Source organism: Ornithodoros turicata, chromosome 4 (assembly GCF_037126465.1).
Source record: "Ornithodoros turicata isolate Travis chromosome 4, ASM3712646v1, whole genome shotgun sequence".
Lineage (NCBI taxonomy): Eukaryota > Metazoa > Arthropoda > Arachnida > Ixodida > Argasidae > Ornithodoros > Ornithodoros turicata.
This window is the reverse complement of record NC_088204.1, coordinates 18551314-18578916: the sequence shown is the minus strand read 5'-3', so window position 1 is coordinate 18578916 and position 27603 is coordinate 18551314. Positions and strand designations below refer to the sequence as shown.

At 45.1% G+C, this 27603-nt stretch overlaps 1 protein-coding gene and 3 non-coding genes across 5 annotated transcripts in view; 3 read left to right on the top strand and 1 right to left on the bottom strand.

Moving 5' to 3' along the window:
• LOC135391239 (tyrosine-protein phosphatase Lar-like) overlaps positions 1–27603 on the top strand; it is a 56335-nt gene that overhangs the window by 9965 nt on the left and 18767 nt on the right. The window contains exons 7-11 of one of the 2 annotated variants that reach the window (XM_064621409.1): positions 4735–4835; positions 5803–5998; positions 6460–6744; positions 21934–22233; positions 24839–25150. In XM_064621409.1, the coding sequence (XP_064477479.1) occupies positions 4735–4835; positions 5803–5998; positions 6460–6744; positions 21934–22233; positions 24839–25150 (1194 nt within the window). The remainder of the gene's footprint in view (positions 1–4734; positions 4836–5802; positions 5999–6459; positions 6745–21933; positions 22234–24838; positions 25151–27603) is intronic. The other variant, XM_064621410.1, reaches the window with a different exon arrangement.
• On the bottom strand, positions 10534–10605 carry Trnas-gga (transfer RNA serine (anticodon GGA)). Its single transcript has one exon. It is a non-coding gene; the product is annotated as a tRNA-Ser (tRNA).
• On the top strand, positions 10997–11068 carry Trnas-gga (transfer RNA serine (anticodon GGA)). The gene has a single exon. It is a non-coding gene; the product is annotated as a tRNA-Ser (tRNA).
• Positions 11308–11379, top strand: Trnas-gga (transfer RNA serine (anticodon GGA)). Its single transcript has one exon. It is a non-coding gene; the product is annotated as a tRNA-Ser (tRNA).

Below are 27603 nucleotides of genomic sequence, written 5' to 3'. Positions count from 1 at the left end.
TAAGTATTCCAACCACAGTTGATGGAACAGAAGAGGATTTGGTGTGGGCAAATTGCAGCGTTTGATTCCGAAGAGATCGCCGCAGATATCTTGGAATAAAACTGAAGTTAAATGTAAGGGTCGGGTTCCAATTTGCCCCCACATATTGAACGCACTCCCTCAATGACGCGATGTTTTGGGGTAAAAAATATGAGTCTTATGCACGAGTAAATGCGGTATACAGGTATGCCTTCGTTTCTTCTGCCGCAACTCAATCAGCGTCACTTGCAATGAATGTTGAACCCAACCGAATATGCTGAGCAAGCTCCCCACAGCTCTCTGCAAGCTGTATGCACAGCTCCCCAGTTCCCTCTTTTCCCTGTTGCCGATAGAGTGGCCCCATTGGTTCCTCTCCCAAATAATGTGCGACTCTTAGGGGGTGGAGTGCGCATTTTTTCCCCTGTGGACACATGCTGGACTACGAGTACCCCTTTGTGCAGAGACAAACTGTTGTAGCGTATTGCGAATACCACTAACACAGTCCGAGAAAACATCGGCCGCCATTCGAGGCAACTCATGTTTACGCATACCATTACGGTGATTCATTCCTTTCCTCTTTCCTTCAGCACAAGTATTGCCTTCATAAGTAATGGTCTAAGAAGTAACACATAAACTCAACACTTAATAAGTAAACATGTTGTGTGCATTCGGTCTGCCAAATTACTGGGAGTCTTTTTTTCTTTTTTTTTCTTTCAAGTACATGACTTTGATAGGACTTACATTTCGGTTCAAATTAACGAGATTGCACTGTAATGAGGTCCTGTTACGATTATCTTATCTGTGATGCTCAAACAATGTCATCTGTTGTTGTTGTTGTTATACAGTAAAACCTCGATAATTCGACCCACGTTAATTTGGAAATTCTGATAATTCGGACGTCTGCACAAGTCCATGGGAACGAACGCGCGTTAATTCGGCAGCAGTCGCATGCGCACCGGATAATCACGTAATCATATTCATAATCTATGTCGTAATCCATAATCGAACAATCACTGCTCGAGAGAAGCCCACCGGAGAAAACAGCGGACGCCAAAACGGTAGGAAAAAACGGCAAAGAGCGGCGGACGCATTTCCATTGTCATCAGCACCATGACATTGGTGACACCAAGCGCCATCTTAAATCTCGTTTTAAACCCGTGTATCAGTCAGTCTTTGTGCTACCTGCATGCACTTTTGACATGGCTGACAATGGATGACAATTGGAAGACACAGTTCTTCGTTGGATTACGAACTCGCGCGATGGACCTCTGAGTGGACCCCTGATCTACACACAAACCGAGAACTTTGCGGCAAGATTGGGCATCAAAGCCTTCAAAGCATTGGAAGGATGGTTTGCGCGGTTCAAAGAACGCCATGGACTTCTTCGCGAAATTCCGTTAATCCGCGGACTTACCTGCGGATTATCAGAAAAGTTGTTTTAAATGCTCAGATCTCAGATACAGAGCAAACCACACTCTCGCAGTTCTTTTCGCAACAAAGGTACGTTGATAACGGCAAGTTCGACTCGTATTTTGTTGCCCGTTCGATAATTCGACATTCGGATAATTTGGACATTTTTGTCAGTTCCGTGCGATCCGAATTAACGAGGTTTTACTGTACACAGCTGAACTTTTTAGCAATTTTATTTGCTGCAGCTTTATGGGACAAATGTAGCAGCCTGCTTATAATGCCCATTGATACGCAGTTAGCCACGGGGAATATAGTTTCGTATAAGGCACATCGCTAGCATTTAGAAGTCATGTAGTTTGAGGACCGTCAGTTCCCTTCTGGCCTCGCACCACTCTACCATCTCAACGAAGAGGTTTCAACGTGATGAAGGTGCCCCCATTCACTAATCCTCCCCTCTTGCACGCCGTCCACAAAACGGTGTCTTTCTGTATTGTCTCGTGGCAAGCGCTTTGCTGGGTCACTACACATAGGCAATCAGAGCTGCTACCTTTTGGAATGCAGGGTTGTTGGAACCTCTCATTTCATTAGAGGAACATCTGTTAATGAACACTTAGTGTAAAAGATTCTTCAAGTATAATAACATTCTGCCACACATCATGTGTAACGTGTTTAAAGCGCCACTCCGGACTAAAAAACTAAACCCTTTATTTCAATTTAGGGTTCAGTACGAATTTATGGTATCGCTCATAATGCTCATACAGTATTGCAAGAGCATGCAATTTGCCAAGAGAGCTCAGCTCCATTTTCCCAACTGACTCAACTGATGAGCTGCTGCAGTACCACTGTTCCAAAAGTGTTAAGTACAATCCAGGGGTGCATTCTTGAAACTATGCAGAAAAACTTCTACCTTGCATCCATTCCAGTTGTTTGCTATAAGGTGGCAGCACTGTTGCAGCCCCTACCCCATGCAAGTGGCTGCTCTGCTTTGTAATAACAGCCTTCTGTTTCTCTCTCTCCCTTCCCCCCCTTCACTTGTTTTTCTTCCTCCTCCTCCTCCTCAGCGGATTCAGCAAGTGGGAGCAGTAAGTGTGTTGCCCTGACAGTGCCCCTTTTTGTGCACATGTATATTTTCATGTGGTTTTGCTGTTGATGGACAGGCCATGCATGTTTCTCACTGTTTCAATCCTGCAAATCTTGTAGCCTCTCTCTCTCTCTTTCACTATTCCTTTGCTTCGGTGGTAAGGAAGCAAACTGGCGTACTCTGTGTATACCAGGGAAGTGTAACAGGGTTATTTTTGTTACTGAAATGTTTCTGTTTTCACTGCATACCAGCTTTTCAATTTTGTTTCCGGTAATGGCTGTTATGGTGCTTCAAGTACCCATCGCTTTCAGTTCTGTCAGCGCCCCCTTTTGCATAAGGTGCGCCGGTGCCTCGGAATCATGCATACACAGCATAAAAGTAATTTCGCTTCGGTGAGACCCGTGCATCTCCCAAGATTTAAAAATGTTTCAGGAAACATGCCTTCATGCTGTAGAGTGCCCTGCAGAAATTCTGAGTCCAGCAGCTCTAGCTGGGTGCAACCAGTCCTCCTTCCAAGGTTGTATCCACAGGTGGACGCTACCAGTAGTAAATAATGCCGCCATGCCACAGTGAAAATGAAAAAACACAAGACCTGCACACAAGAACAACGCACAAGACCTGCGTTCTTGTGCTATGTCGCAGTTATCTTGTGCTATGTCGTTCTTGTGCTTGTGCAAACACATGCAAAGAGACTACAGTCTCTTTGCATGTGTTTGCATCATGACTCATGCATCATGCATACAGGAACGAGTGAGCAGTGGATGCATCTTGAAGATCCCATATTGTGCTTCCCATGCTCTCGCGAGGTATTCAAGGCATGTATCACAGCAAAGTGTCCTCTGAAAGAAAGAATAATTCTCATGACGACGCATCACAGTAATGGCCGTTACCAGTATTCAATACCATCCAATCATATTTGTTTCTGTGTTTATTTCCATTACCAGCTTCAATTTTGTTGTATATACCATTTCTGTTTTAGTTACTGTTACCATTCCCTGGTTTATACTGCTTGGAGCTTTGCAATGTAGCATGCGTATTCTGAATCTCAACAGCCTGTCCCCACTCAAAACCACCTTGCGGACATAGTGTTGGAGCATTGCGAAGAAAGCGCTAATGGGCGAGTGCTCGCGCTTCTTACCCATTCATTCAGGGAAGAAACGTGAGATGTGTGTTCGTCACATTTCGTGGCATCTCACCTGCGACACACTCGGTTCAAGCATAAAAGACGAATCTCGACTTCAGGCCTGTATTGCACTATGCCCCCAATTTTTAGCTGTCTGATGTTGTAGCTCTAGAGTCCTGCTCTCGAAGGATCTTCATGCATGGTATGAGTAGATACACTAAAGCGAAATGGTGCTGACAAGCTGGTGCATGACTGCGAAGTAAAACCTGAGACACTGTGTACTCCTTGTCTCGGGTTTTACTTTGCAGAGTAGATACAGTAGTGGTAATTCTATAACTCTTTTTCCTGTCTGCGAGAATTGCATTGTCCTCATCAGGGTAATGTCATACCATGTGTTGTGCTATATATTTTGTCTTACATGCGCTGACATACACAAGGGACACACCATTCAGGGAGCCGCTGTAGTTTTATCATTGTTGCTAGATGAAGATGCAGAGAAGCTCTTGAAACTCGATATTGATATCTGCATCATGCATACGCATTGGAAATTTTTGTAATGATGCATTTTGAATAGACGCTGGAAATTCAATTTAACCGCAATTTAATCACAGTTTAACCAAATTGTTCCCCAAGTTTGCAGTCATGTCTGCATGTCCTTTAAACTATTTCCACAGTTGCAGGTGCTGGCAAATGACAGCTTTTTGTAGTATGTTGATTATCAGTAACACCTGACCTTTACAGTGATAATTTCAATGATGATTATGGTGGAATTTCACACTAATTTAATTTACCCCACTTTGGGCTGTAGAACCTTTAAAATTCTGCACCATAGTTTCTGAAAGACAAATAAGTGCCAAAAATGTGCTAGCATTTAAATTGCCTCACTACTCATCGTGTGCGGTCAACCTTTGCATTATCTAACAATAAATTCGACACACTGTGTATATGAGGACATGCATTTGTCTTGCACATAGTTGCACGCCTTCACCAGTAGTTTCCTCCTCACTCTTCTTTCGCATGTTGTAGTGATAGCGTACTTTGTACCCAACGCTTTGCAGATGTACAGGGAGTATATATAGTTTTCTCTTCTTGCTCTGCGCAGAACCTGGCAGTGCCCCTCGTAATGTTCAAGCAAGAACGTTAAGTTCGAGCACAGTCGTGGTTCAGTGGGATCCACCAAAGGAGCCAAACGGCCCAGTTATGGTGAGTCAACAACTTGCTTCCCATTAGAACAGGGCACCATGTCTGCTTTTCAATTAACCCTAGAAAGCACATTTGCTGAAAGTAGTAAAAAAAAAAAGGGCATATTGTGTTTCAAACTTATTAAAAAGCAGCAAAGTAAATATTGTAACAAAATTTAGTCTCCTATGAAACAACGCAAACCGGCACGTACGGGGTGGGTGCAGATAAAGTAGCCCCACATTTACGCAAGTACCGCGTTCCTTGGTTACTGTACGAACTTCCGGTGGTGCACGACGACGAATTTATGCGATGAAAACCAAAAAAAAATCGTAGTAACCACACTTCACTTAACAAAAAAAGTTATTCATGCAAACATTGCTCTCTGTGCATCCTGAATTTCGTATGCAGAAGTCAATAATGGCGGTCACGGTACAGTTGCCTCTGGCTACCTCTAGGCGTGCCAGATTTCGTTTCGTTTCCGCATAGGTGTCACCCCCAGCGGTAGGGCGACGCAACTGTGCTACACTGCAATGTCCCATTGGAAATACACAGAACAAAGTTCGCGTGGCTAACGACCTTGTCGTGCACAGTTTCGTTACCACGATTTTTTTGTTGGTTTTCGTCGCATAAATGCGTTGTCGTGCGCCACCGGAAATTCGTACGGTATGCAGGGAACATGGTACGTGCGTAAATGTGGGGCTACTTTATCTGCACCCACCCTGTACATAATGCTTAGTAGGCAGTATAGCTCACTGAAAATTTGGAGATGGCATCTCTATTATTTTTTTTTCCCCGCTGTTTATTGATGAAGAACTGGACCAGCTGGCCGTCTTTATGTGAAATATTAGCACCGAATATACCCTCCCAAATAACGTTCAGCTTCCAAGGAGTCTTGTTACTCACTTCATACCCCGTTCAACATAAGGTTGTTGATAACTTCACTCACCAACACACTGTGAAACTGTTGTTTTCAAAATTGCTGTTCCAGGGTTATACTGTCCACTACACGACTCAGCCAAACATTCCCCTCCACTCGTGGAACGCACAAACTGTTGATAACAACCAGTTGACCACCATCAGCAACCTGTCACCGCAGACCATCTACACTATCCGCGTCCGAGCTTTCACTAGCCGTGGGTCCGGTCCTTTTTCATCACCTGTGCAGGTCAAAACTCAACAGGGTGGTATGTAAAGTGGCGATTACCTCTTTTCATAATCAGGATGGCAATCTGTCTGCCATTGTACATGTATGATGCATTATGCTCCAACCTTTTTAGGAATTTTGCAGTAAAATGCTCAAATTTGAGCTTGCTCACATTAAATGCTCACAATTTATACTTCTAGAGAGAGATGTTTCATTTCCTTATCATCGTACTATTAACGGCAGACTTTTTTGCCGCCATATTTCATACAGGCTTACGCATTCTCTTGCTGACTACCACAGAGTTTATGGCATTCTCTATGGTCTCCTTTGTCGCACAAATCAGTCGCGTCGTATTGCACGCGGCTTATCTGCGAGCGTGGCTTATCTGCCTGAAAATTTTCAAAACGTTCCTAAAAACGGGTCCTGCGGCTTATACGCGTAAAATTACGGTATAGTACGATACGGAATTTTCGCCGTGTAACTCACCCCGTTGTACTGCAGTGCCGAGCCAGCCACGCAACCTACGTGCCGCCGCCCTCTCGTCAACCTCCATCCAGCTCAACTGGACTCGTCCCGTTGATCCCGTGGAATTTGTGATAGGGTACGAGCTCTACTGGAACGACACGTTCACACAGCAGCAAGATCAGCGCTCTATCCCAGACACCGAAACGTACACCCTGGTAGACCTCTATCCGGATACGGTGTACTACGTCTGGCTGGCAGCCAAGTCGAAGAGAGGCGAAGGAGCTGCCACACCGCCGCTTCCTGTGCGCACCGAACAGTACGGTAAGCGAGCTGCATTTTACTCTAGGCATCAGGGAATGGGTTACTGCTGTCTTTTCGGTTCACATACGAGATAGGGTGTGTCATTTGTGGCGCACTTCTTTAAGGGGCATAGGGGGATAGAGAATTTGTCCTTGTGCGGTATCAAAGATGCAGCAGTGACAGCAATAAAATCAAATGGGATTAATGTGTTGTGTCGTCCGTAATTTATCTGCGAACGAAACCGCGGTTTACGCTTTCTCTCCTCTCTCCTCCTCAAGAAGAGCAGCAACGCAGAGCAGCATCCCATTGGTCTCCTCAAACGATCTCCCGTAAGTGATTGGTCAAATCGTTTTGAGGAGACCAATGTAAGGGCCCGGTTTCTCTGCTGCGGAAAATCTCGAATTCTGCAGCAGGAATTCGCGGTTCTGCAATTTTCCGCGGTAGGTATACTTGCGTGTCTAGGCTGAAGGAGTTATACCTAGACAAAAGCTTTATTAATTTGCATGACATCGAAGTAAAGCATCTACAAATCCAAAATACAGATGTAACTAAGCATCACGTGGTGCTTTGTGCGGTTTTAACAGTAGCATGGCGCAGTAACGGCAGAAAAACAATTTGGCGTTTTTGTAGAATTCTTCAGTAGCACACTAACCTTTCCACCCGTTGCACTCTTGTTCCCCAAGTGGGAACGCTTAGTCATCGCATGTTTCGCCGTGAGGAACGCGTCAGAGAGGATAATGTCAGTGGGAGCAAAACAGAATTACAGTAGACTTCCATTAATACGGCTTCCAATAATTTGTGTTTCCTTTTTCTTTCTTTTTTTTTTTTTTTGCCTAATTCGATCAAATTTGAAGGTCCTGACAAATGCCCATATGTTTCTATTGATAAACGGGAAAGCAGTCCACATCGTATAATTCAACGGATACGTCCATGAACCATGCATCCACATCGCCTGCATTGCACCGCACATAGCAACAGAAAAGTTTGCCCTAAAGCTCAGCTGGCAGATGGCAACTGAACAGTACCGATCCATACCGACAACCACGAGTTTTACTGCATCGTATGTTATCGCCTTTGCGTATGTAAGCGATAACATTGGTGGTTCTGTGCACGCGCAAAACATAGAGGGAGCTTCGCGCATCGCGCAGAACCATCACTAAGGCCCCTGGTTTTCTGCTGCGGAAAATTCAAAATTCTGCGGCACCTACTTGTAAATTCTGCAATTTTCCGCGGCAAGAGGTCAACAGCTGCTTGAAATGGGAAATTCCTTATTTTCTTGGATAATGTGGGAACAAAAAATATTTTATAAACTTACAGATTCAAAGCACCGTTGTGGCATTACATGATAGCTTTTGTTCTCCTCTGATGGCGACTGCCGTCTGCCGCCAACAATCATTTTATACCAGCTAAAAGATCTTATAACGAGATAAACAAATACTTGATCGCCATAGACACTAAATTACGAGCAAGCACCCTCATTCTGTTCCAAAACCCAATTACCGTATTTACACTCACCGTTTGTTCACTTTTTCTTCCCAAAAAAGTCTGAAAAGTTGGGGGTGCGCAAATTGCGTCTGGACGTTTGTTACGCTATTCGACGACACAAAATTTTGAAATTTTAGTATGTCGGTCATATAGGCTCTATATCCGCATGCGAAAACGCAGGTGCGAAAACTACACTAATTTTTGTGTTCTTGTCATTTTTAGTGCTAAACCAGGGGTGTGCAAACTATGCGATGGCGCAAAATATGCAAGTAAATACGGCATGTCGAAGGGTCACGTGTGCCTTGGAGCAGTTGTGAGCATGCGCAGCACGCGCTTTTATCTGACGCTCTTTTGCATGAGCGTGCAGTACTTCTCCTGAGACGCTGCACGTCATAGTAACCGTCCACATCATGCCAATCGCATACTTCGACCCAATCTGATTTCCGCAAAATTTTCGAGCAAAATAATGGATTCCACGAAATTCTGTGCCAAACGAAGGATTCCGCGATTCATTCCGGATTGCGCAAGGTTTCGTGGAATTACGGAAAAACCGGGGCCTTAACCGTCACGCTGTCCCTTACATACACAGTGGCGATAGTGTACGATGCACTAAAATTCAATCTATTTTGTAGCAGTTCTGGTGAGGAGGAAGCGTCTCCTTCCTCATTTTTTACGTGGCATGTTTTCAGATGCGTGGTTCAAGCACGAGCGACGGCAGACGATCGCACGAAAGTGACATTGACCTCGTTTTTTTTCTTTCTGCCTATTCTTTAATTTGACCTTCGGAATTCGATCAGGGTCACATTAACGGAAGTTTACTGTAGTAAAGGCAGGATGGATGTGAGCTAAACCAGTGTTGCCAACATGAGATGTGTGGTACACATTTTTTAACCTCTCAGTTTGGTGATGTGGGAAAGGGAGTTACGAGCCGCAAGTACGTCCATCTCCAGCACCAAAGCTGTGCTCCTCAGTCAGGATATACGTAGTTCCCTGAATTCGATATAAATCCCGAGATTCTGCGATACATCTTAGATTCTGCGCATTTGCGGGGAATCAGTCGGGGGGCCTTGCCAACGATAGGCTGCTCCGCATTGCTACCCTTCTTGGGAAGGACAGAAGAGGGAAAGTGTAAATTGCGGTGTCATTCCACAAGGAGAAATTTTTTCACTTTAGTGTCCCTTTAAGCGTGGTGCAAGTAAACTTCCATTGCGGTCGCAGAGGGTCGTTCAGTCAGCCGAAAAGTTGTTATTGATATCATGCTTGACTTGCTTTCACAGCCAGCATTTCTTTGCATTTGTTGAGTTTCAATGGAGTTTTGTGCAAAGTGTATCCGTTTGGGCTTTGCAATACCTTGTGACAGTTTGGATTCCCTGTGCCATTCCTTGTTAACAGTGTGAGACCTTGTAAGATTGCTAAGGACTTCAAAGTTGTTTAATTTGTCTTACCTAAATGGTTTGTTAGGCTACCTATTCTTCTAATGAGATACTTTGACGCAGCATTCCTACAAACTGTGTTTCACAATGGTCTGCGTTACAGGACATTGCGTATTTTGCCCCGTGCCAAAGAATGATTTCAGAGTATGTATCACATGGGGCTAGTAACTCATTTAGGTAATTGCAGAAAAGTAGAAGATGCTGTGTGTATGCTTTAGTCCTACTTGTAGAAACTTGTGTAGCCATTAACCACAAAATCAGTTGTTGTGATGACATTACTGTATAATTCTCTTCTCTGTAACGAGTGACTGACACTTTTAGACAACTGCTTGGCATATGATATATATATATTTTATTTATTTTTATTTATTTATTTATTTATCATTTACCATCAGAACGATGGGGGAGCCGAGACAAAAAGCTGGAAGCTTGAGAAACGTCTCGGCCCCCTTACAATCAGGGCATCTGGACAAGACATGCAACACTTATACAAACTCCAAAGAAAAAAACGATCAAGACATAATTTACAAATTCACGCTTACCACAATATATTCCCTTTATACTCCCTTTAAGACGAACACGAGGGGGCGACAAAAATTTGTTCGTCTTATCAGAAGTTCGTCTTAACAGAAGTACCCAAATTGTCATCGGCAATGAAACTAGATCATTCATATCTGGTACACGGGATAAAACTGGCATGAACACAACATTTATTATGCTTATGGGTTTGCACTTGAGGGGCAGCTGAACCATTCTGTCACCTTTGACTGACGCTGCTGGGACAAGCGTTGCTTCGCCACAAATGAGCTCATCTGTCCAATGTTTGCAAGAAATAGTTCAGTGTCATTGTGTTATGCAAACAACAAAATGCAAACAACTCAGAGAAAAGAGGTGCTGACGCCAGGAATCGAACCTGGGTCTTCTGATTTCCGGTCAGATATGCTAACCGCTACACCACACCAGCACGCCGTTTCCCTTTGAGCGCCTCTCAAGTACGGGGGGGACGGACAACCAACCACGCTATTCCCATTCTCTCTTACATCTTTCTCACTCACTCTCTCATTCAGACACGAGGCAGGGCGATTGTAAACGACGTAAACAACGAGATTTGGCCGAGGCAGACCAACAATTAATTGGTTAATCCGTTAATTTCTGGGCGTTTGAGGCTTACTTGTCTGTGTCGTCCCTAATTGTTGGTCTGCCTCGGCCAAATCTCGTTGGTTACGTCGTTTACAATCGCCCTGCCTCGTGTCTGAATGAGAGAGTGAGTGAGAAAGATGTAAGAGAGAATGGGAATAGCGTGGTTGGTTGTCCGTCCCCCCCGTACTTGAGAGGCGCTCAAAGGGAAACGGCGTGCTGGTGTGGTGTAGCGGTTAGCATATCTGACCGGAAATCAGAAGACCCAGGTTCGATTCCTGGCGTCAGCACCTCTTTTCTCTGAGTTGTTTGCATTTCGTTAATTTCTGGCCGTTTGAGGCTTACTTGTCTGTGTCGTCCCTAATTGTTGGTCTGCCTCGGCCAAATCTCGTTGCTTACGTCGTTTACAATCGCCCTGCCTCGTGTCTGAATGAGAGAGTGAGTGAGAAAGATGTAAGAGAGAATGGGAATAGCGTGGTTGGTTGTCCGTCCCCCCCGTACTTGAGAGGCGCTCAAAGGGAAACGGCGTGCTGGTGTGGTGTAGCGGTTAGCATATCTGACCGGAAATCAGAAGACCCAGGTTCGATTCCTGGCGTCAGCACCTCTTTTCTCTGAGTTGTTTGCATTTCGTTAATTTCTGGGCTTTTGAGGCTTACTTGTCTGTGTCGTCCCTAATTGTTGGTCTGCCTCGGCCAAATCTCGTTGTTTACGTCATTGTGTTGCTGGAAGTATTGCACCAATATGCTCAAAGCATCATCTGCAGTATTAGAGGTGACTGGTGGAACTTCGTCGTCTTCACACCCATTTTCCACTTCGTCATCACACGTCTGTGCTTCAGTACAGAGCACCTCTCCAATCAGCGCATCCATGGTGTCCTCCCTACATGTGGCGACATCATTATCAACACTGGAGTATACAGCAATGTCCACCGGCACACCAATACTTCTCAGTGTAGACATCAAGTCTGTGTCCTCCTGCAACTCTTCACTGCCTTCCTCTGCAGCTGAGCAGCAGTCCTGGATGAATCCTGCATGCCGGAACGAGTTGGCTATGGTTTCTTTACTAACTTGTTCCCAGGCATTGGACAGAAGGTGGATTGCACTTAAGAGGGTCACTTGGTAATCTTTACCATTCTCCATGCACAGAAGCATTCTTTGGAGAAGGGACCGCCTGTAATGCCTTTTGAGACTGCTGATCACTCCCTGATCCATTGGCTGCAGCTTGGCCGTGGTGTTTGGCGGGAGAAACTCCACCCGAATGGCCGTAAGTCCACTAACGATGCCATGTCCCGGGCAGTTGTCGACCAAAAACAGAACTTTTCGACCCTCTCTAACGAAACGACGGTCCATTCCGCGCAGCCATTTCTCAAATAGCACCTGCGTCATCCAAGACTTCGAGTTCGCTTCGTAGTCAACAGGCAATGTCCTTACACCTTTGAAGCACCTTGGTGACTTGGCCTTGCCAATGACGAGAAGTTTGAGTTTGTGCGTCCCAGTCATGTTCGCGCCGACTAGCACAGTAACCCTGAGTTTGCTGTGCTTCCCGCCAGTGCACGGGTCTCCCGCAAACGCGAGCGTCCGATTTAGAAGAAGTTGGTAATACAGGGCAGTCTCGTCAACGTTATAGACGTCCTCCGGGTTGTACTCTTGTAATAAGCATCTCATTTTTGTCAAGCGCCAGTCATCACATACGGCTTCGTCGACGGCTGCAGCTTCCCCGACAACCGACCGAAACACCAGGCCATGCCGTTTCCGGAAACGGTCTAACCAGCCATCACTGCACGTGAACTGGACATTGAGGCGTAAGGCTGTCTCCTGGGCTTTCGCACGAAGCACAACACCATTCACAGGAAGACCAGCACCGCGTGCTTGATGCACCCAAGCGACGAGAACGTCTTCCAAGTCCTTGTGTGCGGCCGTCCTCATCTTCTTTCGTTTCGGCCCGAATTCGCCGCTGTTGTAAGATTCGAGAATCCGTGCGCTGTGCTTGACGATACCGGTGACGGTGCTCTTCGCAATGCCGTACTTCTTGGCGATTTCAGTCTTCGAAAACTTGCCACTCTCCACGTCAGTCAGTATCTTCACCTTTGTTTCAAGGTGAAGGGATTGGCAGGGCTGCTTCGACATCGCGCTGTAGCGTGTTGAGACTGGCGACAGGTGATATCTGATTAATGGCCTCACAGTCACATGGATGTGGAAACAGTTCCGGATGCTGAGCGGTGATTGGTTCACGTGCCCGGATGTAAAAGAGATGATAGTAGTAGTAGTAGTAGTAGTAGTAGCCATGTCCTATCCCTTTTGAGTCAGGGTGGGCTATGCTCGACTTCTGGTAGAAGGTTCGCCATAGCCTCTGGGACTAAATAAAATACACTAAAAATACACTCATAAAATACACACGAGATAACAGAAAGAAAAGTCTAGTTTAAAATGTTCGTTGCTTCTTCATGGTTTGCGTCTCCTCCATGTCACCAGGCGGCGCTTGGTGGCTTCCACTTCCGCTTTTTCAAAATCTTCATGCTCTGCGCTGTGGTTCACGTCAGTAGTCGCGGTTTGTGGGCCTGTTTCTCTTTCTGCCTTGTCTTTATTCCGCCCGGCTGTCTTTCTTTGCACGGTAAAACCGAGAGCCTGGGATAGGTCGCAACTTCTTGCGCCACCGGGTAATCCTGGACACGATACGACGACGTGCTCAACATCTTCCAAATGGGCTCCACAAACTGTGCATCTGGTGTCCGGTTCGTCGAAAAGGTCTTGCCTCCTCTTCTGGGTCAAGAGGGACCCTGTTCTTGCTTGGAACAGCAGGGCGCTGCCTTCATCACCTCTATAATGTTGGACGGTGCACGGTTTTTCTTTAAATGACATATACATGCGAAGGCTTGGACGTTGCCCCATGTTTTGCCTCCATATATCTAGGTCTGTCTTGGCAACTTCCGTTTTGATTGTTTTGTCCCAGTCCCTAACTGTCTTGGCTAGGTGCCGTGCTGTGTCTTTGCTGAATTTTGAGTGATTTTCTTTATCCAATTAGTTTTCACTTTCTTGTATCGAATATATCTGTACAGTCTTGAGGCATAGTTTTGTTTCGGCAGGAAAGCCAGCCTTCCAAGGTACTGGAGCTTGGACCTGGCCTCTCTGTGGGCATACGTGGACCAGCCCATTTCTCCAATTACTGCAGAGTTTGCTGTAATCCCATTCCCTCCGAGACACCATCTTCCCAGCTCCAGTTGGTGTCTCTCGGCAGATTTCCAGAAACTTTGGGTCAGGGTCAATACGTCATTTGCATATGTGACAGCAGGTACCGCTATAGTCTTCCAGAGTAGTCGACCAATTGTATATCTGTTATAACTCTGCCGTGCTGCATTTCAAATAAATCCTTTTAATTTGCTTGATTTGCGTAGGAGGTACTCTTCATGGTTGGAGAGCCCGCGAACAGGAGGCGCTACACGTCAATGGCGGCTCTGATTGCACTACGGGAGAGTTCACGATAACCGAAGTGGCCGGCCGCGGTAGTTCATGTTAACCGGATTTTTTTTGCATTAGGTCTATGGGAAACCAACCTAAGGCTTGGAATTTGTTCAGCTCATCCGAAAATTCAGCTTATCCGAGTTCACCTTAAGGGGAGTTCACTGTATAATGGTGACGTATGCTCATTCTAAATGTGCTATGTTCTCTCCAAACACATTGCATGTGTCCACACTAACTATGTCTGTCCTGTAAATATATTTATTTATTGATTGATTGATCGTAAATATGTAACATGACAAGGTTGGTATCAACCTTCGGCTGAGACAGCTTTGAGAGTTCCACTCAGGGACGTATTCTGCTTCTGGATCCAACTGACAAAAACTCCTGGCACAGAATGCACTCTGATTAATTTTTTTATTTTATTTTGATAAGCATTGGTTCATTGTAACAGTGTTCTTATCACCTGACTTATTTATCATAATTATGCTTTCGCATTGGTGCAAACTAAGGGGCTCAGCCTATGGGATGACTGTGCGCAACAAAAATTACATCAGTCTCGTATGCGTAAGATATGCTTGCAGACAAAATGTGCTTTTTAGCTTAATGACTGGCTTCTTTCTTTACACAAATATATGCAAGTACAGTCGCCGACCGATAATTTGGACTTTCCAAGTTTTCGGACAAAACTTGCCCATGTATCTCCATGTCCAGTAATTCAGACCGTCCCTCGGATGACCTACTTGATTATTCGCGCTAATCTCGCTTCAAATCTGCATGGTTTTTGGGATTTACAGTCTTTCGAGCAGCAGAAATACGGCAGAAAAATGTACTCCCGCGCCCGATATTTCGTACTGCATTTACTACACGATGGCCGTCCGCCATTCCTGACACAACCCCCCATGACACACATGCGTAGACGTGCAGCGCGTGCAAGAAGCATATGTGCTTACATGCGCGCGCCCCAAATCGGATGCTCCACTTCAGACGCATTGCAATATGTGTCTTTGACTAGCAGTATATCTGTGTATCGGGAATACAGAAATGCCGACCTCAACTGCAAGTGGGAATGTCGATGATGTTACTACGTTAGACGTGTCTAGCAGAGGCAAAGATGTAAATTCACCAATGGTCATCACCAACGTGATATCACCGTTTGACACTTCAGCAGCGTTCGCATCGTCGTTGATGCACCCCTTTCCACTGGGGCAGCCCTAGCTGTGGTGACTAAACTGATGATGCACTAATCGAAATTCTCCGCGATACGTTGTTGCGCGTTGGTGCAGCGAAGCAGACATGCATAGATACCTTTTTATGTCACTTTGAATATTCTGTGTGAAGGTTTTTACAATAAAGTAGATTTATGCAAATCACTGAAAATTCAGACTGCCCAATAATTCTGACTAATTTTGTGGCTCCTATATGTCCGAAAAATCGGTTGGCGACTGTAAGTACCTAGGCACACACATTGCAGATTTCGAGCAAAAAGAAAGAAAAAAAAGGCGTTAGTATGTCTTGTAGTACAGTGTTGGACAAAAGTTTACGGAACATGTTCCGAGGCATTCCTTCCTCAGAGTGGCACGCTAGCAGCGAGTGGTACCGTACGGACTATGGACTTACAGACATGTGCCTAGGTAACCCAGTCACCTGTATGCAAATCCGTACAGTGCCATTCACTGCTAGCATGTCGCTCAAAGGAAGGAATGTGCCGGAGGGTGTTCTGTAAACTTTTGTCCAGCACTGTACATACACTTCCTTGCAGAGAACTTATCTTATCATCATGCTGCCAGAAATATGGTATGGGAAAGTAATATAACCTCTTTTTTTTTTTTTTTTTTCGCAGAATTTAGCTTGGCATACTGTCACATTTGTGCAATACCCATATACAAGTACAGTGGGGACCGCTTACAACGTATGTCACGGGATCACCAAAAATCCGCACTAGAAGTGGTGCCGCATTATAACCGAAGCACTTTTTTCTTTTTTTTTAGCCAATGTGCATTCCTGATAGACAGCCCACCTTTCAAGAACGTCATATTCTGTATCGGACGAAATAACATTAATATGTGATGCTAGAGAGGCATTTGTAGCACTGTCAGTTAGCGTACAAAAACTCAGTTACTTTCGTGTGCCGTTGCCTCCTGGTAGCAGTCTGCACCACAGCACTGTCAACAATGCTGAGGCACTAGAGCACACTATTCCATTCTCAGTGTCTTTCACGATGGTCTCCTTCGTCTTCATAGATAGGGCTTGCCACTTCTTTTGCTTTGTGGGTACGGAGGGCATTCAGATGACTCCAAGGCAATGTGGTCATGCATGAAAAAAAAAAAAAGAAAAGCACTCCCAACAAAGTGGAAATCAAAAATGTGGCAGCTGGAGGCAACATCATCGATCACATGGTTACAAAACGTGACCAATCCTATGTACAGTTTGTGCGAGGGTGCGAGCATTGACCCGCTGCAGTGACAACCAAATACGAAAGAGGTCACGAGTTGGTGACAAAAATGTTAGTGCTGTTCGTGATTTATGCTTTGAAACCGATTCGCCTCTCAGGTGGCTGCTAGCCTCCTACCGGACCCCAGCAAAAGCACTGAGTGAATGATAGTAACAGCAGACGACAGGTATATTTCGCACTGACCCAAAACTGCCGCAACTTCCCTTCGTGTGCGATGGAGTTTCCCGGCTTACAGAACTCAAACAGCAACAGCACTGCTCAATTCCGCAGTGCAAAACTACTGCGGAGAAGAATATAATATAAGAAGGGGAAGAGGAAAAAGATACTATCACAGGAGCGGCGTGAACAAAAGAACAACGAACACAGTAGGAAACCACGCGTGAGTTATGTTATTTGTACAATTTTTGAAGGTGTCTCGTGGAGGAAGGCATGAAGCAGGGCAATTTATTCATCGGCAATCATTCTTTTCTCCGTCATCTTGAGGACGATGCGAGTGCCTCTACAGGTAGTTGGAGAGGCGAATTGACAAACACACTCGCTGCTTGGGCCACTTTGCAGGGCATGTCAGCAACCGCACTATAACCAGTATGTCGTTTCATGAGACTGCATTTTAAGCAGTATGCATATACAGTATGTTCTATGGGAAGGAAATTGGGAGTCATAAAAAGCCACGTTATATGTGGTCCTGTATTGTGGGTGGTTACGTTATAAGTGGTCTCCACTGTACTGAGACTAATACGTACCTGAAAAGCTTTCATTATATCCTTATAAATAAGGCAGAGAGTAACCCTCCTTTTAAGTGCCACCCTGGACGAAACATTGTCCTATAGTCCTATCAAACGGAATGTAGATGTCTGACTTAGTACTCCACAGTTCAGTACACTGTATTCAATTCTACACTTCCTTTTTATTTTTAAAATTGATCACATACAGGGTGGGAGAACACAGTATACATCTCCATAAATAAAAAGTTGAAACTTATTTTGAACACAGACACAACCCATATCAGATAAATCAGTTGGAGCAAATGTGCATGCAAGCATGTCGCACCATACGCATTTGCAAAAAAGTTGGCCCACAGGTTCCTGTGAGAACAAGAAAACTCGAACCATGTTACAAAAGCACAAAGGTAACTACTTTCACATTACCATTACGGTTCATGTGATATGATTCACAGCAGGGATCAAACGAGAAGCTGTGCTGCAAAGCTGCTGCTGTTTTGCAACATAAGCATAAGAAATGTGCCAAAGCTCTTGCTTTAGTGTCTTTTCTTGCAGCAGTCGCTCATAGGTGAGGCCATTATGGATGCACATTGCATGTGACATGAAAGTGAAGCAGGCCCAAGGGTGTGTCTCTTCTTACAGATTGACTGTAACAGTTGTATCACTGGTTCTACTGATATGTTGTAATATTTTGAAGAAGTTAAGAAAGGGTGAATGGTGCCCCTAATGTGCATGGAAACTCTACGTTGCCTGGGTATTCTTTGCGGAGATGGTGCAAGGAATTGTTTGACAGATTCTGTCCAATAGAGAGCAGACTATGTACTTTGTAACAAACTAATGCAACAGTTGCAACTTCATCAGCATGTCCTCAGGTGATTTTATTAAGGCCTCACAACTTACCACTGTGGTATCATTTCATCAGGGGTCATCTGCTGTATTTTTTAATGAACCTCATATCATTGGGGGCGTTCATGGCTTACGTGTTTGTGGCGTCCATATTTGTGGCCTGTCTCGTCCAATTCTCGTTGTATACCATTTTTGTTTCTTGGGGAGGATTTCATCTGTCAAGTTTATCACATATTAAGGTGATAAACAATGAGTTTCAGTGAGTTTCAGCTGACCCACTGGGCGCAGTTTATTGTAGCACATTTTCACATTTAGCACACTTTGGTGTCATTCTTCCTTTTGACACCATTTCATCCTTCCACCTTTGTTCTCGCCACAACAATGTATCTTCTTGTATGCTTGATCTTCAATATCGAGCTCACCAAGCAAGGGTTTGATTCCACTTGAGTGTCACAGAAGCACTGACAGCTCCCCATCTCCTGGCGAAATGTCAGGCTTTTAGCATTCTGACCCACATGGGTTCCATGGTGCAACCACAAAGAACATGCATCACAAAATTAACGTCCCGCAAAATATTCCTGAAGCATCCTGTCTAGCAAAATCACTAATTATTATTACTGCAAAACTAACTACTTTTACACTACCACATCTACTAATGTGTTTACAAGTCTACAAGTTTACACATGTTTTGCGTACAGCCAAAAAGCTTCGACTACTTCCCCCCACCCCTTGTACACATCTACTAATGTTGTGTCACAGCTGTTCCATAGACTTATGTGCCCAGAAATACATTGTGCAGGGGTCAGCAGAACACATGATGGATGGGTGAAAGTTAGGCACATGGTTCCCACTGGTCCTGAAAGCATTAGAACCTTTGATTACCCTGGAACTGGGAAATGCTGTTTTCGAGGTCGGAGGAAGCCTCGGAATTCTCCGTGTTTTTTGAAAAGCCCTGATATCATGTCCTTTTCTTGCGTAATTAGGTATGGCTATTGCGTGAATTCCACATAATCTGGGGTCATAACTATTAGTTTCGAAACCACAGTGGTTACCATACATTGCAGTGGCGTGAGAAATGAACGGCACCCTCTGTTGTCATCAGCCTTCCTAATGCAATGATCTTTAACACTCAGGAATCCTCCATCGCATTTTTTTTATGCATCACTATTGCACAGTCCCTGTGTATTCTGTCATGTGATAGCTGTACCTTATAAGGATTTTTGTGAAGTACTGAATCCCTGGCCATAAGCCATGTTTTACATCCTGACCAAAATGGCGGCAGATCCTCAAAAGGCCTTTGAGAGATTCCTCTTTTGAGAGTATTTTGTTCTAAAATTGAGTGGGAACCAGCCATGAAGCATGACCATTGGGGACAGGGTTTATGGATGTGCATCTCGCTGACTTATTTATTATGTTGGGTGTGGCGAGCAGTTATCAAAACTGCATGGCCTCACCTTGTGCACAGAAGCACAACCTTGCAACACTCAGTTACATCTAGAAGGAGAAGACTGTCATCTGCCATAGTCGGCATCCTTCTGCAAGGGGATGAAGAACCTGTAGCTCTGCACCAGCAGTGGCTCAGCTGCAACACATCATGAAGCGGAACTCACCTGCGCCCTCTAGGTGTGCTTTGGAATATGTGTCAAGTATAGCAAGCAAGTTGCCAGCTGCCTTGTGACTTCACCGAGGCATGACAGAACATACCAGGCTTTCTCCTGGCACCATTTGGGTTGCACCATAACATGTACTAGTCCCAAACCTTTGTGTAGCAATGGTTGCTCGGCGTAATACCCATGTCAGGCAGGCACAGTTAAGGCCCAAAAATGCCATAAACAAACACTGAGATTGAGATCATGCCAGATGGCGGCGATAAGGTTTTTGGTGAGAAACTGAGGTGCAGTACAAAGGGAACAGAGTTTAGAAAACTCCATAGCCTTCAAACTGCCTACTCTCGAACACAAAGAGAAACGGGGCGCTCTACTGCAAATGGGACCGCCCACACACGCTTCTCTCGCTGGCAAAACCGAACTTCACTCCGCAGTGTTTAGCGATTAGCTCCAAATTTTAACACGTGGGAAAGAAAGGCTTCATTGACAGCAGCTGAGGCTAGAGCTTTGGTAAGTATTTGAGAAGGAAATACGTATGATGTACCGCAGACACCAAATGTGCCATCAATGGCCCCGTTTACCAGCAGTGTATTGCAAGCATCGGAGTTTAGAAAACAAAGCAGCAAGTACAGGAGAAGATCACAGACTTGACCTAAAAGCGTAAGGAAGTGACGTGTGTTGCCATTGCAGCAAAATCCAGCAAGCAACTTCATGATCGTAGCTTGCCTTAGCCATTGCCATCTGCCCTACGGCCGTCACGTTTAAGGCCTTAAGTTGTGCCGCCTGACTAGGGCATAAGGCATGACAAGAGTCACCTTCAGAGTACCTGGGTTGCCATAGCTGTGCAAAGATGAAGGAACGAAAGACAGCATGTGTGCCTTCCTTGTAATGTGCAAGAACACCCACCAGGTGTAATGTGTGTAGAATGGGTCACCAACATCCTTTCGTATCCCCACCAGAGCCACTCGAACACACCCTCAGCAGTTCACAGAGCTCTACCTGTGCTACTGTTCCTTCCGTTCCCTCTAGTATCATTAGGACTCCTGAGCTTGTCCTTAGCTCCTCCTCTTTTCACCTTTTTTTTTTGTAGAGTTGCTAACTTTACTGGTTGCTGCTACGGAGACTTGGCTTTTCTGCAGAGACAAGAATAACTCGACTAGTCTCACTAGTAGATTAAATAGTGAGAGCTACGCAGTGTGCTGGTCGAAAGAGGCTATCTTCAGAAGTTGCTTTTACGTTCTGTAATAGTTATTTTATGGGTGGGTTACCTTACGAGATGCATGCCTTCATAGGCACTTATTCTTATACACTTCCGAATTATAGCTTAGGCATCATGCCGGGGCTCATAGCTTTCATTAATTGTTTGGCAATCATTTGATGCTTACACTTTCCTTTTAACTGAGTTGTTTTGATTATAAATTGAAACAGTTGGTTGTCTGATTTTTATAGCATGCTTACCACGAAGCCAGGAAAAGAATGTTCCCAAAGGGTGCCGTGAAAACTCTTCCATGCACACTAGAACACTCGTGAATATTATGCACAGTTTGGGTACCCTAAACAACAGGGCAGAATTGCCTGCAGTACCTACAGCAGTATCTGCGGTTTGCTCCTCCCAGTTTCTAACCACTCAGGAATAAAATTAGCAGCGAAAAGATGCCAGCCCTTGTCGGAAGAACATTCCGACAAGTAGAGATACGACATTCCATGGAAGAAAAAAAAAACAAGCTGCGTTTTAATCGACGATTTTATCGCCGCTACAAGTTGTCACATTTTATTTCTGTCTTTCTGGAATCTTTTTTTGTGTTGCTTACTTTTACAGTATGCCCTGGTGCTTTCTCTACATACGACAAGTGACACACTATAAATTAGCACACTTCTCGTCATCTACCATCGAAATTTAATACAGCGACCGTACGTCGTGCTCCGCGAGGGGGACATTCCTTTCCTGGTTTCGTCTCCCCCCCGATGTCCTCAATCACACCCGAGTCACTCCTGCTGGGAGCACTCCCACATTTCCCCCCCCTGCTCCTCCTTGCCACGCACACCACACGCAAATCCCTCCCTTCGCAGTGCCCGGCGCACCCCCGCAGGACGTGCGCGGTAACTCCCTAGACTCCCGCTCCCTGATGATCTCCTGGAATCCCCCTCCCGGGAAACAGCAGAATGGTGTCATCACCTATTATAAAGTGCGATATGCGAGGGCAGACGCCACAGTACCCGCACTGGAGACGAAGGTGGGCCCAGACGACCACTCCCTCATCCTCGGAGGCCTGGACCGCTGGACCGAGTACCGGGTGTGGGTGCTTGCGGGTACCGCCGTCGGAGATGGGCCCTCGTCCCCAGTGATTGTCGTCCGCACGGACGAGGATGGTATGTATGGCGGTCCTCCTCCTCCTCCCCTGTCACCTCCTTCACCTTGTGTATCACAACACTTTTCTGGAGAGACAGCAGTAAACAGAGGAGGTTATTTGAACTATGGTTCATGATTCTGTTATGATTATGCCAGATACGTACCTCACTTTGGAAGCAAGAAAATGGGAGATTAGCTAGCTCTCTTAGCTTCTCGGTTCATGGGGGTTTGATGACATGTTCGTTGTTTTCCACCTTCGGATTAGCGTAATGGTGCTTAATATGCGCAGAATGCGAGACGCGTGTGCAAAATAAGGTACATATAATAATAATAATAATTTGTACACGTTTGCTTTATTGAAATTTCCTCATTGCACCCAAAACTGGGACAAATAACCATTGTCGCGTCTAAGTTTAAGGTGATTAGAGGCGGCTATCGGCTAAAATCTGGGCCGTAATATCTGTGTGCTATCTTTTCTTCTTCCTTTTCTTGCTTTGACCTTTTCCAGTGTCTACCGTTACAAATGACCCCTTTTGCACCAACTTTTTGGCTTTGTTACATGGAGAGGCTGGATGGGCTGGCAAGGCCTCCGATCGAAAATGTCATTTCATCAATGTCATTTCATCGTGCCAAGCGAAACGCATGAAGCTGTGTCTGCATTGACCAGAACAAGTGTTGTGTGCACATCTTTATCTCTCCAGTTCCTTCCCTCAGCCTTTCCCTTTGTCTTTCTCTCACCCTTTCCTCGCCCCATTTGGCCTTGAAGAAGTAGCGGCTCTGTCTGTCTCTGCGTGTGGCATGGCTAATGCTTGTTCTGCACCAGCATGCAAATGCACCTTCCCCATGGGGAACATGCAGCAGCTGGCAACATTAGGGTAACTGTGTGTGTGCAAAGCTCGAGGCTGAATGCAACCATGATAATGGAACAAAGCAAGTGACGTACATCGTCCAATGGTGTGACAACATGTAATGCATTATCAAGAGCATACACTGTCATTTCTTTGCCTATTTTGTGCTACTGCAAAACTGCAATGCTTGAGGCTAATAGAAAAATCCTGTTTCTTGATACAATCATGAGACCCCATTGTAAGTATGTTGTCCTTCAAGCGTGGTTACCTTACAGCCTCGAGCAGTGCACATGGACTTGACCAAGAACTGTCTCCTTGAAAGCAGTTTTTCATTTTTTCCCTCTTTTGAGTGCTTCCAGTCTTTTTGGGCTGCTGCCACTTTGCGGTTTTCTTCCCGGTTGTTTTGCATTCGCCCTTTTTCGGGTGGATCTACAAGACTGCCTTCCCCACTGTCTTCTTCTATTTTGTCATTTTGCACAATGTCACACACTGTGCAGCCCCATGGCCTGCACACACACGTTTTGTGCTCTCAGAGCACAGTTCAACTGTTTCTTCTGCCTTTGCCACCATTTTCCGAGTGCTTTCTTCTCTCTAGCCCTGTCTGTGTGAGTGCTTTTGACACACCGCCCAGTTTTTTGTGCGAGGCTGTTACAGACCTTCGGAGAAACGCTGTTTGTGCCAATTTTGTAATGGGCAGACACATTTGGGACTCTGTGGAGAACATGTTTTGCGTCACATTCTTGGTCAGCAGTGCTGGTTGCATTGACATGGTGGGGGTTTGTAGTGCTTCTCGATGTGTAACGAGACAAAAAAAAAAAAGCTCTTTCACTGTGTGCTGGTAACAAATAGCTGTTTTATGAAAATTGCATGTTTCTTTACTTCTACTTTATGGATATCTTTCATGTGTACCTCTATCTTGAGTGGCATGTCTCTGTACGAAGATGAGCATTCTCTAAATGTGCTTGTTCTTCTGGCTGTATATATACATACAACTCTGTATCTGCTGATCTGTGGGTGTTCTCTCTTGTACATTTGCCCCTCATCTAACATTCTTCATGTCATGTGGCTAACATTTTCTAAACTCACCTCATGCTGTTTGTGATAAACTACATTCCTTCAGGAACAAAATGTGTAGGTATCGCAAGTAGTTCTTCTGCTTCTTTTCCTGCTTTTCCTCTTGTGCTTAATAATGCGGTAGAAATGCTGAAACAAAGAAAAATAACCTTGTGAGCAGCACCTCTCTGTATACATAAAGTGGAGCATATAAATGGAATCTTGTTAAGGTGCTTCTCAATAAATACTACGAGGAACTGACATGCGTATCTCAGAGCCAGCTTCACTCACTGATTGTGGAACTACAAAACATAAAACGTGATGCAGTATGGGCGTCAGTCGTTTCACCTCGTCGTTTTGTGTTTTGTGGCGCAAGGCTCTTGCATTCTGAAGATACGTTATTGTCACATATCCTCAAGTCTGATTCTGTAACTAGAATCATATTGCATATAAAACATCTTCCCTGAGATTCTAGTACGTAACACAGAAACTAGCGCCTTTATTATGAGATAAAAGTGGCACTATAACTAAAATGCTCCAGATTTTGGTTCCACTGTTTTGCGTAATATTTGCTGCATGTCAACTCGCTATATCGGTCTGATTTACTCTGCTTTAAGACTTCAAAAATTTTAAGCATAATTTCTCGCACCAAAAAATAACTGTCCCTGTGCTGAAACTTTTGAGATCCCACGATACTAACACTCGTTGACTCGCATTTCTTCAGTTCCTGGAGAGCCAAGGATGGTGAAAGTAGCAGCTATAAACAGTACAGCAATGTCAGTGTCATGGAAAGCACCCGTGAATCGTGATCGGCACGGACTCATCCGCGGGTACCAGATACACATCCAAGAAATGAACAAGCACGGTGACCTTATCAACGAGCCGCAGCGCTATGATGTTGCCGATGAAGCTGCGGAAGAATACAACGTGACGGGACTTCAACCTGACACAGAATATTCGGTGCAAGTAGCTGCGGTGACGCGGAAGGGTGACGGGTCCAGGAGTCGTCCGAAGCTGGCCCGCACTCACGGAGGAGGTGAGTAGCGTTTTTCTCGTCACTGCGAAGCGGAGCGCTTGGAAAAGTGGGGTGCGCTGTGCAAGACCGTTCCTCACTCTTGGGAAGTAACTTACCGTAATTTCACGCGTATTAGCCGCGGCTCACGCGTGATTTTTTTCTTTTTCTCTTGGGCGCTCTGCGGCTGATCTGATGACTATTTTTCCTTGGTATTTTCCCCATACGCCGGTTTTAACGAAAGGGCCCGCAGTGCATCTAGAACTGCACGCCCTGTCAATGCACGAAGAATGCGTAAACAGGGGCGCGTCCACATTCGGGTAGACTGACCGTCCCAGTGCCTTCCCCCAAGCAGCTTTAACGAAAGTGGTGACAGTGAATCATGTCATCTGGAAGGCCACTGACCCGTCGATCCAGAAAAAACACACAACAGGGGCGCAATCCGATCATTGTAGAACTCTAGAACTGACCTCCTTTGTTGTACACCATGCCGACCTGGGAGTTTCTAGCCTTCTCTGTGGTCGCCTTTGTTGCACAAATCAGTTGTGTCATATTGCCCGCGGCTTATCTGCGAGTGCGACTTATCTGCCCGAAAATTTTCAAAACGTTCATAAAAATGGGTCCTGCGGCTTATCTGCGGTGCGGCTTATACGCGTGAAATTACGGAATACCCGTATTCAGCCTAAGACCGTCATGAAATGTAGTCTGTCAAGCCAAACAGAGTTACTCTGCCAGAAAAAATGTACCGTAATGCCACCGTGTGTCACCTATAGGACTTTTATTCTTTCGGTGTCAGTGCATTACTTTTCGCAATATAGAGTGATGCGGCTATAGCTATCGCAGCCGGTAGGAGCAAGCCTAGGGCAGAGCTCAAATGGGCCGTTCTTAAGTAGTTACGATTAACTGCAGTATTTTCTGGTGTATATTACATTATATTTTACATATGTCTCATTATAGATTCTAAAAAGTGTCCAGAAGAGGTAGTGTGCATTATCTACCTGGGCGCATTATACTTTGGAGCTTTTCCCGAAACAGCACTTACTAAGTAGATGCCTTGCAACGACTAGCTTCATGCCTTGATGTGGTCGCTTAACACTGGAGTTAAGCTCATTCGTTCGAGTGTCATGTTCGGAAAAATTGGAAAATCGGATGATAGACGACGAGCATGAGTACATGAAGAATGAAGTACTGTGCACAATGGTAGTGAAATGGGCCCAAGAGGGCATGGGATGCTGTCGTAGTGTCAATGATTCTAGACCTATTTGAGAAGATTGCCGTTGTTAAAAACGAATAGGAGACAGAACGTTAGACAGTGTGTTGTGACGAGACAGAAGGCCAGTATGAAACCCCACCCTATCAGATTGCCTCTACTAAACATAGCATTATCAGCACAGTTCCCCCTTGAAGTGGGCCCAGGACGCATACTAACCCCCCTGTCCTCCACTCCTTCCTGCTGTCCTCTCTCCATCTGTCCTTGTCTGTACGTGGCTCATAGCCTCAGTTGCTTCACGGTGCTAACGCGGAATTAAATAAATAAATCGAAATAAAACATCGCAAGATGTCTGTGTGTAGGTGCAAGATGTCATCTGTGATAGATGTAATAAAAAGCACCGATAATCTACGCAGATGCTTTGATTACTGTGTACACTAACGGCGACGTATTTTCACCTTCGTGGTGTGTGTTGTGCATCGATGCACGTTATATATTGGACATTTTCAAATTCCGCTGAGTTTCATTACACATCAGTGTGTGTTATACACTGGAAAATACAGTAATTACCGGAAATGTGTCCAGTAATAAGCATCCTCAGAGGGTGCCTTTCAGTTTTTAACTACTGACCTGCTAGCTGCGGTTCCGAAGAAACTGGTATTTGAAAAGGAATGGGAGTTAAGGCTCCTGGTTTTCTGCTGCGGCAATACTGCAATACTTCAGCCGAGATGCTGCACGTCGTGGTAACCGTCGACATCACGCCAATCGCATCCTTCGACCCAATCGGATTTCCGTGAAATTTAATGCAAAACACCACGAAATTTCGAGCAAAATTCCATGCCAAACGAAGGATTCCGCGATGAATTGCGGATTCCGCAGAATCTTGGGGGAAAACCCGTTACCTTAATCATTATTCAGAAATAACCGTGTGACATAACTATGACTGTTTTGTTTTCAAGAGCCTTGATGATGCTGCATTGGTGACCAAAGAACTTGTAAGGAGGAAGGAAAGCTAGTGAAGAATAGTATTTATTATTACTTTTTTGTCCTCAGGGCCGCAGTAGTATTTACTTTAGATAATCTTCCTGTGATAACAAAACTTTTGGCGAGTTCATGGTTCATGGCAAGTTGGTGGTATTTCATGTTTCATCCCCCCTTGGTGCCCTTCCCCATCACTTGTAATGGGGCAGGGCACCAAGAAAGCTGTTTTCCTGGCAGCTTGAGTTGAGCTGTACAGAGTGGGTAGGGACATTTTTGCAATAATCTG